At 37.4% G+C, this 13,462-nt stretch overlaps 1 protein-coding gene and 1 pseudogene across 7 annotated transcripts in view; one reads left to right on the top strand and one right to left on the bottom strand.

Annotated features, from left to right (window-relative positions):
- The window catches only part of ATM (ATM serine/threonine kinase), a 126,761-nt gene that overhangs the window by 9,576 nt on the left and 103,723 nt on the right, over window positions 1-13,462 (top strand). For 5 of the 7 annotated variants that reach the window (XR_011472865.1, XM_070425974.1, XM_070425973.1 and 2 more), the window contains 5 exons: window positions 4,425-4,589; window positions 8,485-8,650; window positions 9,309-9,547; window positions 11,162-11,325; window positions 12,360-12,520. Coding sequence is in view for 6 of the 7 variants with exons in the window: in XM_070425974.1 (XP_070282075.1) it covers window positions 4,425-4,589; window positions 8,485-8,650; window positions 9,309-9,547; window positions 11,162-11,325; window positions 12,360-12,520 (895 nt within the window). In the remaining variant the exon portion in view is untranslated. Of the gene's footprint in view, window positions 1-4,424; window positions 4,590-4,689; window positions 4,933-8,484; window positions 8,651-9,308; window positions 9,548-11,161; window positions 11,326-12,359; window positions 12,521-13,462 lie in introns of those variants that run through there. The other 2 variants (XM_070425977.1, XM_070425976.1) reach the window with 2 other exon arrangements.
- Window positions 2,191-3,558, bottom strand: LOC139017635 (SUMO-activating enzyme subunit 2 pseudogene; annotated as a pseudogene).

Raw genomic sequence — 13,462 nt, 5'->3', positions numbered from 1 at the left:
GAGAGGCTCCTGCCAGCGCCGCTGTGCTCACCAGCATTCATCCCGGCTTGTGGCTGAGTGGTGCTCCCCCTGTGGGAGCACACTGACCCCCAAGGGGCAGCTCCTGCGTTGAGCATCTGCCCCCTGGTGGTTAGTGAGCTTCATAACGACCGGTTGTTCCACCTTTTGGTTGCTTTGCAGATTACCCTTTTATTATATAGGATTTAACTTCTACTGTTGGACAGTCACTGGGCTATATGTTGGGATATATACTGAGTTGCCAGATTATTATGACCACCTGACGTTTGTAGGCAAATTAACTATAACTTCGTGCTAAAGTTGCTAGAGGGCCAGACCATTATAAATAGGGAAGCAGGTTGTTTACCACGACAGTAGAAGTGACTTTTTTCTGAAGATATGGGTGAACAACGTGATTTAACAGCCTTTGAACGTGGGATATATATACATATAACACACACACACACACACGCACACACACTGAGTGCCAGATTATTATGACCACCTGACGTTTGTAGGCAAATTAGCCATACACTGCATCGTATGGGATATGGAAGTCGAAGGCCTATTTGAACACCTTTGCTGTCTGCAGTTACCAGGATAAAACGTCTCCAATTCGCACAGGAACACAAGGATTGGACAGTTGAGCACTGGAAAAAAGTCATGTGGTCTGATGAATCATGTTTCCAGTTGCATCATGCAGAGGGCAGAGTGAGAATTTGGTGGAAACAGCATGAAAGCATGCACCCCACATGCATGAGTACAACCCTTTAAGCGGGTGGAGGCAGTGTTATGGTTTGGGGCATGTTTTCCTGGCATGATTTGAGCCCTTTAATTCATGTGGAACAACATCTGAATAGCACAACATACCTAAGTATCGTTGCTGATCAAATTCATCCTATCATGTTGATGGCATATCCCAATGGAGATGGCTTCTTCCAACAAGACAATGTGCCTTGCCACGGTGCTCATATTGTGCAGGAGTGGTTTCAAGAACATGAGGGAGACTTTACCGTGCCTAGGTGGCCCCCACAATCACCAGATCTCAATCCAATTGAGCATTTGTAGGACGAAGTTAAAAGAGCCATCAGGCAGCTGGTTCCACAACCATCAAATCTCACAGAACTGGACAGTGCTATTCATCAGGCATGGTGTCAGATTCCTCGCATCACCTTTCAACATCTCGTGGAGTCAATGCCAAGAAGAATTGCCGCAGTATTGAAGGCAAAAGGTGGCCCAACGAAGTGTTGATGGGGTGGTCATAATAATCTGGCCACTCACATTCAAATACATCCCACGTTCAAAGGCTGTTAAATCGCGTTGTTTACCCATACTTAAGAAAAAAATCACTTCTGTCATGGTAAACAACCCACTCCCCTATTTATAATGGTCTGGCCCTCTAGCAACTTCAGCGCGAAATTATAGCTAATTTGCCTACAAATGTCAGGTGGTCATAATAATTTGGACACTCCGTGTAGAGATCAATTACTTTCCATAAGGATGTAATCTTATGTTACGGATAAGAAAATGTTACAAGGACTCTAAGAGAGAGATGCACAGGATATTACAACAGAGGAACATGATTGTGTATTTGATTATTGGCTACGTGCCTAAAATTATGAAGCAAACCTTACATAAAATTATTTTCTAGTTATATCACTGTATATTAATTTAGCTTAGTCTAATACTTCTGAATATAACTAATCTCATCATAAGAAAATTCAAAACTAGAATATATTCAGATATACATAATGTCTTGTGGAGCACACTCATAGCTTAAAAATATTGTATGTAAATTTAAGATTGTTAACATTGAAATATGATAAAATTTCAGTTGTGACATCAATATGATTTGCTCAAAATTTTTTTAATTAAAAAGCAACATTGTCATTAAAAGCTTTATTTTAGAAAGTACTCATCCTTGGCAAACAGTGGAGATCTCTTAACCTACACATCTGTTACAAGTTAGTTTTATAAAAGGAAATAGTTTAGTATACCTACCATAAATATGATTGATAAACCCAAGGCAGCAGACACACAAACTGCAGGTTTAATCCTGGTTGGGGCGCGTACGGGAGGCAACCTATTGCTCTTTCTTTCTCACATCATTGTTTTTCACTCTATTGCTCTCTCGCTCTCGCTCTCTCCCTCTCTATTTAAAAAATCAATAAAAAAAATATCCTGGGGTCAGGATTAAAAAACCAACATTGTTCTGTGCTGGTCTATTTATCCTGATAAAATCTTCAATCCTTCCAATACTATTAACCCAGCAATTACTGCATTAGTAGTGATAGTGGAGTAATGCTCCCTTCAATTGATTTTATATCACATCTGCTCTTCATATTCATACTGAAAATATGCATCCTGAAGTTTGCAGCAGAAGTGACAAAATCCATTACAGCTGGGTCATCCTTGTCCCATATGAGCTCAGCTCCATTCCCTTTTTCTGCTAAATGAGCTCTCAAAGTCTCATTGCTCTTGAAAAAGATGTGCATTGCTCTTTACATCTAGAACCTGCTGTTTTTTTAGACCTAACAGATTAATTTTGTTAATCTGATACATTGGTCTCTTCTTTGACTCTGTCCTTCAGCCTAGTCCAGTGGAACTGGAGATTTCCTTTTCCCCCATAGTTTGCCCATTGTCAAAAGATACCTGATACCAGCTTTAAAAAGCTTGGTAAAAAGTTTAACTGGCCCGGCTGGTGTGGCTCAGTAATTGAGCGTTGACCTATGAACCAGGAGGTCACGGTACCATTCCCGGTTAGGGCATATGGTGGGGTTGTGGGCTCCATCCCCAGTTGGGGTGGGGGGTGCTGGAGGCAGCCAATCAGTGATTCTCTCTCATCATTCATGTTTCTATATCTCCCTGTCCCTTCCTCTCTGAAATCAGTAAAAAGATTGAAAAAGAAAAAGAAAAGTTTAACTGGATTATATCCAGTTGATTTAGCTCCTTCCTTTGTGGAAATAGGTTTAATGTCACCTTCTTCATTCAATGCCCTGCTCTGGCTTCAGCTTCCATTGGTTTCCAGGAAGCTTCAGCGTCAGCTCTCTCAGTATATACTACTTAACTGTTTTTCAAACAACTGGTTGAAAATTACTTTGCCCAAACGATGCAAAGAATAGGTTCTGAAGGTGTGTTATGAATTGTACAGCTGGGAAAAGTTTTCTGGGTTGGTTTGGGATGACAATCATAACACTCAGGTACACCATTTTTGATAGTGGTTACTTGCCCAAGATAACCAGCAGTTCCACGCTCAATAAGAGGAACATCAGGTGCCAGGCACATCCTATTAATATGGTCTCAGGCAGCTCTGCTATCTAAAGCATTCATAACCAATATAAATTGTCAAAAATATTCCACATCATAGTTGGGGTTCATGTTGCCGTCATGATGGGCTGTGATACTTGCTTTCAGGTAATACTGCCGTACACTGTCTTTGTCAACCTGGACCTTTGATCTTCAAAACTAGAAGATCTTTTGAAATAAGAACTGCCAGTTGAGGTTGCTGACATCAGTAATATCCATATCAATTATGTTGATGTGGCAAAACCCAGTGAGCACAAGGTTTCAAGGAGTTCGCAGCTGATACTGCCCAGGCAGCCCCTGTGACAGAGCCATGGTAGGATGACCAGGAGCATGACGGAAGTCTTAGTTTTTAAATTTACTCTTACCTTCAAGAATTTCTTTCCTGGCCGGTGTGGCTCAGTTGGTTAGTGTGTGGACCCTTCGGTGCACTGGTTGTGGTTCGAGTCCTGGTACAGGCACATGCCTAGGTTGCGCTTTGATCTGTCCAGGCACGTGCAGGTGCATGTGGTAGGCAACAGATTGCTGTTTCCCTCTCTCCTCTCTCACCCTCTCTTTCCCTCTCTCTCCCTCTCCCTTTCTCTCTGTCTCTCTCATCAGTGAAAAACATATTTGAGTGAGGATTAAAAAAAAGGAATATATCCGTTAATGCTGAATATTCAGGACCTCATAAATAAAACTGTAAAAATTACAATCTTATATATTTATATGCCATAAATACTGTTATAGGTCTTGGAAGTAATTTTGCTTTTCAAAATAAATACTCTCCTTATAATCTTGTTATTCTAATAATTTCCCTTTTTTAAAGTACCAAGAAACTTTGGATCATTTCAGGTCTAATTCCAGAAATAGTGAATTATTAAAGATGGAATGAATGATTGTTAGGCTACATAATCTCTGTCTCTACTACTCAACTCAGCTATTTTATTTCCAAAAACAGGTGGCTTGCAGAATTTTGCTCATGGACTATTGTTTGCTAATTTCTACTCTGTGAGAAGGAGATTAATTAATAGTAATTTAAGGAATTATTTATATTTATATAGTTGCCATTCCAAGTGTTCTTAATTATTTTTTCTGAAGATTTATATGTGTTTATTTATTTGTTTATTTTATTTTTCAAATAGGAGCACCCAGGCTAAAATGTCAAGAACTCTTGAATTATATCATGGAAACAGTGAAAGATTCATCTAATGGTGCCATTTATAGAGCCGATTGTAGCAATATACTGCTCAAGGACATTCTTTCAGTGAGAAAATACTGGTGTGAAATATCTCAGCAACAGTGGCTAGGTATGTTTTGAAATTTGTTCTTAATGAATTTTTCCTTGTGAAATGATATTTCCCCAAAAGAGTAGTTAGAGTCTTTCTGTATCTCTAAATGACCTCACAGTTTGCCGAAACCGATTTGGCTCAGTGAATGGAGCGTCGGCCTGCGGACTGAGGGGTTCCGGGTTCGATTCCGGTCAGGGGCATGTGCCTGGGTTGCGGGCACATTCCCAGTGGGGGATGTGCAGGAGGCGGCTGATCGATGTTCCTCTCTCATCGATGTTTCTGACTCTCTGTCTCTCTCCCTTCCTCTCTGTAGGAAATCAATAAAATATATTAAAAAAATAAAATAAAAATAAAAAAAATAAATGACCTCACAGTTTAACATTACTTTAATAAAATTAAATGATTACAGAATTTGACCCTAAGATTGCATTTCTTATGTGCTTCCTAAATTATTTTCACTGACAATATATTAGGTGTCTGCTATCAGAAATGGAATTATAGAATTGAAAGATGCCATCTCCTAGCCTCAAGGACTTGATAGACCAGTGGCAGAAAAAAAACAAGTAAACCAAAATTACAATGCAATATGATATATTTGGGTGCAGTGAGTTCACTTATCAATGACACTTAAACTCAACCATGATTAAGGTAGAAAAAAGAAAACCGAAACAGAGTATATCATAAAAGTGAAAGCAAAAGAGTTTCAAGTTGAAAGGAGTGTGACATTTCAGTGTTGTAGAAATGGTAAGACATAGAAGTATCCATTGGGTTAAGCAATTAGCAGGACACTGATAATGTAATGGAAATCAAAAGTGTTAGCATAGGTTATGTAGGACCCAGTGTGACTTATACGATTAGTAGAGTGCAGGGAGGAATCTAGTGTTGTTGACAATTTGTAGGTGAGAGGTACTGAGAGATCACAGAGGAAGGAAGTTATGGTCAGAGACTGAAAGATTTGAGTTTATTAATTTCAAATATGGAACATTTCTGGGTCTAAAAGGGTCATGGGTACCAGGAAGGAACCTCGTATGTTGACCGTTTGTTAAGTGAAAGGTTCTAACTGACCACAAAGGAAAGAAGCTGTGGTCAGAGAGTGAAACATTTGAGTTTATTGATTTCAAAGGTGGAAGCATTTCTGGGTCTGAATGGTTTAATGAAAAAGGAATTTGGCTCTAACAAGATCACTTTAAGCCAGATGTCAAAGTCTTCCAATACAATCACCTCTGAAAATTTAGAAACTCAGTATTTTCATTGAAAAGTATTTAAGATAAATTGCGCTAACTAAATTAAAAGACATTTGTCTTTCTTGTTTACTGTCAGTTTATCATTTCAAAATGAGATATATGTGAACCATAAAATCATGACCTAATCAGTGCCCTGTCTGACACTCTTCTGTTCCCACATGAATAAAAGCCTGCTCAGCTGTTGCATTTATTTCTAAGGCATCATCTGATCCTTTGCTGTAGTTCTGAACACAAGGTTAGTTTTATCACAAACACAGCCTTCCACAAAGCTTGTGGCAGCCTTTGGAGAATAGGCCAGTAATATCTAGCATGCTCCAACAAGTCTCTCACCAAAGTGGTCCACCCTAACTATTTAGGACATTTGCAGATTTGAATTTTAGATTGTTACTTGTAACCATAGTTCTCAGTGGGAAAAAAAGAAGGCAACCCTTCTTTTACTATGCTTCCATCATTTGGCATATTCTCTGAAATCCTTTTTTTTATTTTTAATCAAACTACTACCACTTGTAATAATTGGCCCTTTTGTTGAATTATTTTCCTAATTAGCTCCCTTCTCTGAAACTTGCTTCTCTAAGGAGGACTCTGCTCAAGAAGTGAAGTTTACATTCAAAATACATATTTGGCAGTAGTGGTGGTTGAAGCTATGGTTATGATGAGATTGTCAAGGGAGAGAGTTTAAGAGTGAGATGAGAAGATGGCCTAGGACTGAGTCAACATTTCCATATAAATTTTGGAATCACCTTTTTTATTTCTACAAAAAATCCTGCTGGGGTTTTGATAGGGATTGCATGGAATGTATTGAACATTTTAGGAAAAAGAGACATCTTAATATTGAAGACTCTTCCAGTCCATGAACATGATATATTTCTTCACTTATGTAGGTCTATTTTGATTTATGGATGTCAGTGTTATTATAGGTATATAGAATTTGTATATTGTTATTAGATTTATATTGCAGTAGTTTATAAATTTTATTGTTTCTAAGAAAGTAGATCTTAAAAGTTCTCATCACAAGGAAAACATTTGGTAACTATGGTGGTGATGGATATTAACTAGATTTACTTTGGTGATCATTGTGCAGAATACACCAATCATATTATACACCTGAAATTAATATAATATGCCAGTTATATATCAAAAATATTAATCCTTTAAAAAAAAGGAAAGATCTCAAGTCAATGATCTGAGCTTCTATCTAAAACTAGAAAAACAAACAAACCCTGCCCTGGCAGAGTTGCTTTTTTTCCCAGACTGTTGTTTTTTAGATATGTTTGTATAGTGAGCCTTGGGAGAAAGAGATGTTGATAGAGATGATTAATGGCTTCCTGCAGAGCAAAGGACAGGTTTGCTTAATAATATTATTATTTTTTAAAGAGTTACACTTTATTTTTTTTAAATATATTTTTATTGTTTTCAGAGAGGAAGGGAGAGGGAGAGACAGAAACATCAATGATGAGAGAGAATCATTGATTGACTGCCTTCTGCACCCGCCCCTCCTCCCCCCTAGGGGATGGAGCCTGCAACCCAGGCATGTGCCCTTGACTGGAATTGAACCTGGGACCCTTCAGTCTGCAGTCAGACACTCTAGCCACTGAGCCAAACCAGCTAGGGCAAGTTTCCTTAATTATTATAAGCTTGGGGTTTCTCTCCATAGCTCAGTGTTCATACCTGTTTCACCTGTTCCTCTTCACTTTGCTTTTGACATTGAGGAACTTATGCAAAAATGAACATACCCTACTGTTATTTCTGTGAGAAATAAATTGTCTACTATTAATCCAATGGCATTAAAACAAAACAAAACAAATCTGGAATGTGCACTGTGTCAAGTGCTTTGTTAGGCCTAGATGAAGGAACATAGGGTTAGAGAAGTTAAGTTGCTTATCTGAAGTCTGGCTCTCAAACGTGTTTCTGTTCTCTGCTGCTTAAGTTGTTCTTGTCTTGAACGCAACTTATATAAAACTAGAGGCCCAGTGCACAAAAATTTGTGCACTGGGGAGGGTCCCTCCGCCCGGCCTGCGCCCATTTGCAGTCCAGGACCCCTTGGGGGATGTCCGCCTGTCAACTTAGGCCCACTCCCCGGGGGATCAGGCCTAAGCTTGCAGTCAGACATCCTTCTGGCAGCCAGGGAGCCCTCAGGGGATGTCCGACTAAAGGCTTAGGCCCCCAAGGGAGCTGTGATGAGGAAGCTGGGGTGACAGAGGAGCCACGCTGTCCCGCCCCGCCACCCCGGGTCGGGTCGCACACGGGATGCCCGCCACCCCGGGTCGCAGACAGCTGACGCGGATGGCGGCAGGGCAGGCAGGATGGTGCTGTTCGGCCCCCACCGCCCTGGGTGGCAAATAGCAGGCCCGGATGGCGGCGGGGCAAGTGGGATGGCGCTGACCCACCCTGCCTACAGTATGCAAATTAGCCGCCATCTTTGTTGGTGGTTAATTTGCATATTGCGATGATTAGCCAATGGGAGGTGTAGCGAAGGTATGGTCAATTACCATGTTTGTCTATTATTAGATAGGATACAATTAAATATTAATGGAATGTTTTCACTGTATTTAAATAGTATTATTTAAATATTTTTGTGTGGAATTATTGAAACTTAAATTGTGACATTTAAGTTAAATGATTTGATAGTTTTTAACAAGCATAACTAATACTTTTTTTTTTTTTTAAAGAATTGTTTTCTGTGTACTTCAAGCTATATCTCAATCCTTCACAAGACATTAACAGAGTCTTATTGGCTAGAATCATTCATGCTGTGACTAAAGGATGCTGTTCACAAACTGATGGATTAAATTCCAAATTTTTGGATTGTTTTTCTAAGGCTATTCAGAATGCAAGGTAATTTAATCTTTTTGTATTTTATTGAAAATCCATTTGATCTTGAAAAGCATGTTTTTGATTCAGTAACTAAAAATTCTACCAACTTTTAAAACTTGGCTCATTATAGTAGGACTAGTGGATTCCCAAAGGAAGTACTAGTTAGGTCCAACACTTCCTGAATATCCTGTGTACAGACCATGAAATGATGTTCCTAAGTGAGACCTCTTTCTTGCTTTTCTAATGGCAGGAAAGCTAAATGCCCTCTAAGTAGTTTTGTTTTTCCCATTTTTGAGAATAAGAATAAAATAAAATAGTATATTTGGAAATATCAATATCTTATATTTATGTTGTATTACCCACTTATTAATGTGAAACATTTTATAAATGGTAGGTATTACAAATCAGTTTTGTGTAATTTTAGACAATGTTCCAGAAGCAGAGAGAGCTAACAGGAGTGATACTTAGCACCAAAGAAGAACTTTTCTTTTGTTGCTATGTAGTGCTGCTGTTATTTGTGTGTGTGTGTGTGTGTGTGTGTGTGTGTGAGAATAGTTCTGAAACTATTATTTGAAAATTAGATATTGTTTTATTTCAGCATGCAACTTCATAACTGTCTTCAGTTTGTGTGTTTTTCTCCCTGTTAAACCAAGTTGAGTGTGTTTATTTTCTTTCACAGACAAGAACAGACCTCTGCAGGTTTAAATCATATCTTAGCAGCATTTGTTATCTTCCTCAAGGCTTTGGCTGTTAACTTTCGAATTAAAGTGTGTGAGTTAGGAGATGAAATTCTTCCTATCTTTCTTTATATTTGGACTCAACATAGACTTAATGATTCCTTAAAAGAAGTAATTATTGAATTATTTCAACTGCAAATTTATATTCATCATCCAAAGGGAGCCAAAACCCAAGAAAAAGGTATAAAGGAAGTTTTTGCTCTTTTGAATTTGCTTCTTCATTGAAACATAGAGGCTTAAGCATGAAATCCGTATTTGGTAGGAGGTAATCACCTACTTTTGGATTGCTGTGCTTACTGATGATATTAGTCATGATGATATTTTTCACACAAATGTTTTTAGAATTTGGAGCTGTGGTAGAAAATCATATTTTGCCTTACCCTTTTGATTAGTATAATGCTAGATATTATGAGGAATACAAACAAATATGAGCTACTATTCCCTCTAGGAGTTAATTATGTAGCAATAATTAGTTGCTGAGAAGTATGACATGGACTAAGTGTAAAAGAATTTAGAGAAGGCATGGTCTTATTTACCCACACATTGCTTTTGTTAGAAGATAAAATAGATAAATAAGGGCTGAAAATAGCCAATCAGGTTAGTCAGGGCCCAAGGAAGATTTATACATATAGCCTTAAACCTCATAGTTACTCCAGGCCCCTGTTTACTGGGAAACCAGAAATGAATGACCCATGCACTCTTAGTCCTTCACATTGGTCTTTCATCAAGAGAGTATTGTTTGGATGGTATAGCTCCATTCAGTAGATAGGAACTTTATTGGGTGGACCTGGAACAGAATGAGTTTTCTCATGCTCAGCCTGAGTTTGTTTTGGGGCTTGTACTAGCCTTTGGACCAATTCATCCTGACTAGTTTAATGACCTTATTAAGATATCATTCTGCATTGAGTAATAGTCCCTAAAACGAGGGAGAACTGCTGTAGCCACTTTTTAAAATCAAAGGTAGCTGTGTGTATTACATGAGTTCTAGTATGTATGGTTAGATATATTTTTAACCCATGTAACCACTGTGAGTCAAAGAATGGTAATTTTTCTTAGTTTATCATCTTTCACATAGCTCTCACCAAGATGAAAATCAGGTTTATTAGAAGATGGTATGACATGTTTAGGGTTTTAGTTAACTGCATATTAGGATGAATCAAAAATTGGCAGGATGAGGAGGCTGCCAGAAATGCTACTGTAGTGTAAGGCTAAGTAAGTAGATTTCGTGTTTTCTGTTTTGTTTGTGGGAAGTAATAGCCCATTGTCCCCCCATACTGGTCAGATCACAGTGCAAGTATTATGTTCATCAGATTTTGTAAAGTCAGCATTTTAAGAGTCAGCATTTTAAATTGCTGAGTAATAAGTAGACTGGAGTGTATCTAGGGAAAGAGGACTGGGATAAGGAGAATTGTGGATAACATATTATTTGTACACTAGTTGAAGGATGTTTCTTTCTTAGACATACAGATAACTTGGTCCTCATACAAAAGAGGGAAACATCCACTGTATTTGCTTCAGGGGAGAGAAGAAATTAGAGAAAGCTTGATTGAGATTTTGATTGAGTTGATTAGAGAAAATTTAGATCAAAATATGGAAGAATTTTATAACAAATACAATTAACTGTGAAATGGACACTGATATGAAGTAGATCTTGTCAAAGATATTGTTAGAGGAGGCATTATGAATAGAAGGTTGGACCATATGTCTTCTAATGTTGTTTTCACCTTAACAGATGAATAATTTTGTGGGAATTGGTGGTACAAATGGAATATATATATAATTTTTTGAATTACAGGTGCTTATGAATCAAGAAAATGGAAAAGAATCTTATACAACTTATATGATCTGCTAGTTAATGAGATAAGTCATATAGGGAGCAGAGGGAAATATTCCTCAGGATCTCGTAACATTGCTGTCAAAGAAAACTTGATTGACTTGATGGCAGATGTTTGTCACCAGGTACAGTAGATCTTGTCACATTTTAACATTTCTTGTTAATTTTTTTTACTGAGCTTTTAAAATCTGTGTTCTGATAAAAAGCCTGTAAAATTGCTTTGTACATACATGTAACTAACTACTCTTTTCAAAGCACCATAAATATTTAGAATTGCCTTCTGACTTAAAAGGTAACTGTTCTGTATATTATAAATTTAGTGAAAAGTGATGATGAACTTTTTCATTCTTAATATATTATCTATAGGAAATAAGATTACCCTAACCCTAATGTTTTTTTTGTTGTTGTTGTTCTGTTTTTTTGTTCTACTGAGTTAGAAATCACAGCACAAAATGTGTTATTTTAAAGTGTACAATTTAGTATTTTTAAGTATTTTCACTGTGCTTTATACCCATCACCTCTATTTAATTACAGAACATTTCCCCAAACTTTTCACCTATTAGTGTGAGTCCTAATTCCCCACTACTTCCAGTCCCTAGCAACCTGCCACTAACCTACTTTGTCTATCTGTTTTTCCTAATTTGAACATTTCATGTAAGTACAATCATACATAAGTGGTCTTTTATGACTGGCTTCTTTCACTTAGGATAATGTTTTCAAGTTTTATTCATATTTTACCTTGTATCAGTATTTCATTTTTTAAAATTGCTGAGTAATATTCAATTGTGTGGCTGTTTTACATTTTGTTACTCATTCATCATTCGATAGCTTAATGTTTCTGAAGTAAAACTTTTTCCCTCAAGATTTGGTTAACATCCTAGTTCATTTTACTTGTCAATATTTTCTTAATGCTAAATTTATGATTTAATTCCTTTGAAAAAAGAGGTTTTTGCTTTGCTTTTAGATATCTTGGTGTTTTTTTAGTAAATATTACCGGAAATAAAGCTTATACTCTTTTTGGTAATATTTGCTCTCCAGAGAGCCATTGCAGTCATGCAAAATTGTTTGTTACTTTATGACTTCTTGTATCTTCATTTGAGGAGTGATGTTGTTTTCTAATAGTTCATAAAAAATAAATCTTTATTTTTTTATTTTATAGGTTTTTAATGAAGATACCAGATCTTTGGAGATTTCCCAGTCTTATACTACCACACAAAGAGAATATGGTGTACCTTGCAAAAAGAGGAAAATAGAATTAGGCTGGGATGTAATAAAAGATCATCTCCAGAAGTCACAGAATGATTTTGAACTTGTGCCTTGGTAAAATATAACTTTCCCCCCCCCTTTCAGTGTCCTTTTAGTCTCATTTAGTTTTTCTCACAAAGACCTCCTTTAATCTCATTAGCCAGTAGGATAATTTCCTTGGCCAGAATGAGGTCATTTGCTCCCAAACCATTCACTGACAAAGGGAAAATGTTTGCCAGAACTTGAGATCAACCACCATGGCTCATCTGCTGTTGCAGGGACAGGGCCACTTTTCTTAAGCATATTGCCATAGCAAGGAATAAGCGAGACTGGATGCCTACTAGGCAATCACTAGTGACTCATGGAATTCATTCAGTTGTACACCTCAGTATAAAGAGAGTTAACATGCATAGCACCTTTTTGTAGAATTATATTAGGAAGAAATTCAGGATGCCTTAGCTGGTTGGGCTTAGTGGATGGAGTGTCGGTGTGCGTACTGAAGGGTCCCAGGTTCGATTCCAGTCAAAGACACGTATGTTGGTTGCAGGCTCCTCCCCGGCCTGGGCCCTATACAGTCGATGTGATGTGTTTCTCTCTCTGTCTTTCCCTCTCTCTTCCACTCTCCCTAAACATCAATGGAAAAATATGCTCAGATAAGGATTAACAAAACAAAACAAAAAAATAAATTAAGGATAACATCCAGAAATCACATATATTTGGACCTTATGCCATGACAAAAGGCTGTTTTTTTTCTTGTCTCATATAGTACTCACAATTATTTAAATAATTAAATAATCAGTGGAATTCTGTGAAAAAAAAAAAAAAAGTTGGTCTGGTAGAAATCTTCAGAATTCATCCAGTTCAGCCCGTTTGCTGTACTAAAGAAATAAGTGAAACTGAGAAAGGTTAAGCAGCCTGCCTAAGGACTGTTGGAAATTTGAAGATTATAGTCAAACTATGATTAGTGTTCTTTTGATATTTACTATGTTGATGTAATGTTTAAATATAATTGAGTTG

This window comes from Myotis yumanensis, unplaced genomic scaffold (assembly GCF_028538775.1).
Source record: "Myotis yumanensis isolate MYYU_CA2020_CCGP unplaced genomic scaffold, mMyoYum1.0.hap1 SCAF_10, whole genome shotgun sequence".
Classification (NCBI taxonomy): Eukaryota; Metazoa; Chordata; class Mammalia; order Chiroptera; family Vespertilionidae; genus Myotis; species Myotis yumanensis.
Note: the sequence above shows the minus strand (reverse complement) of the source record. Positions and strands in the feature narration are given on the sequence as shown.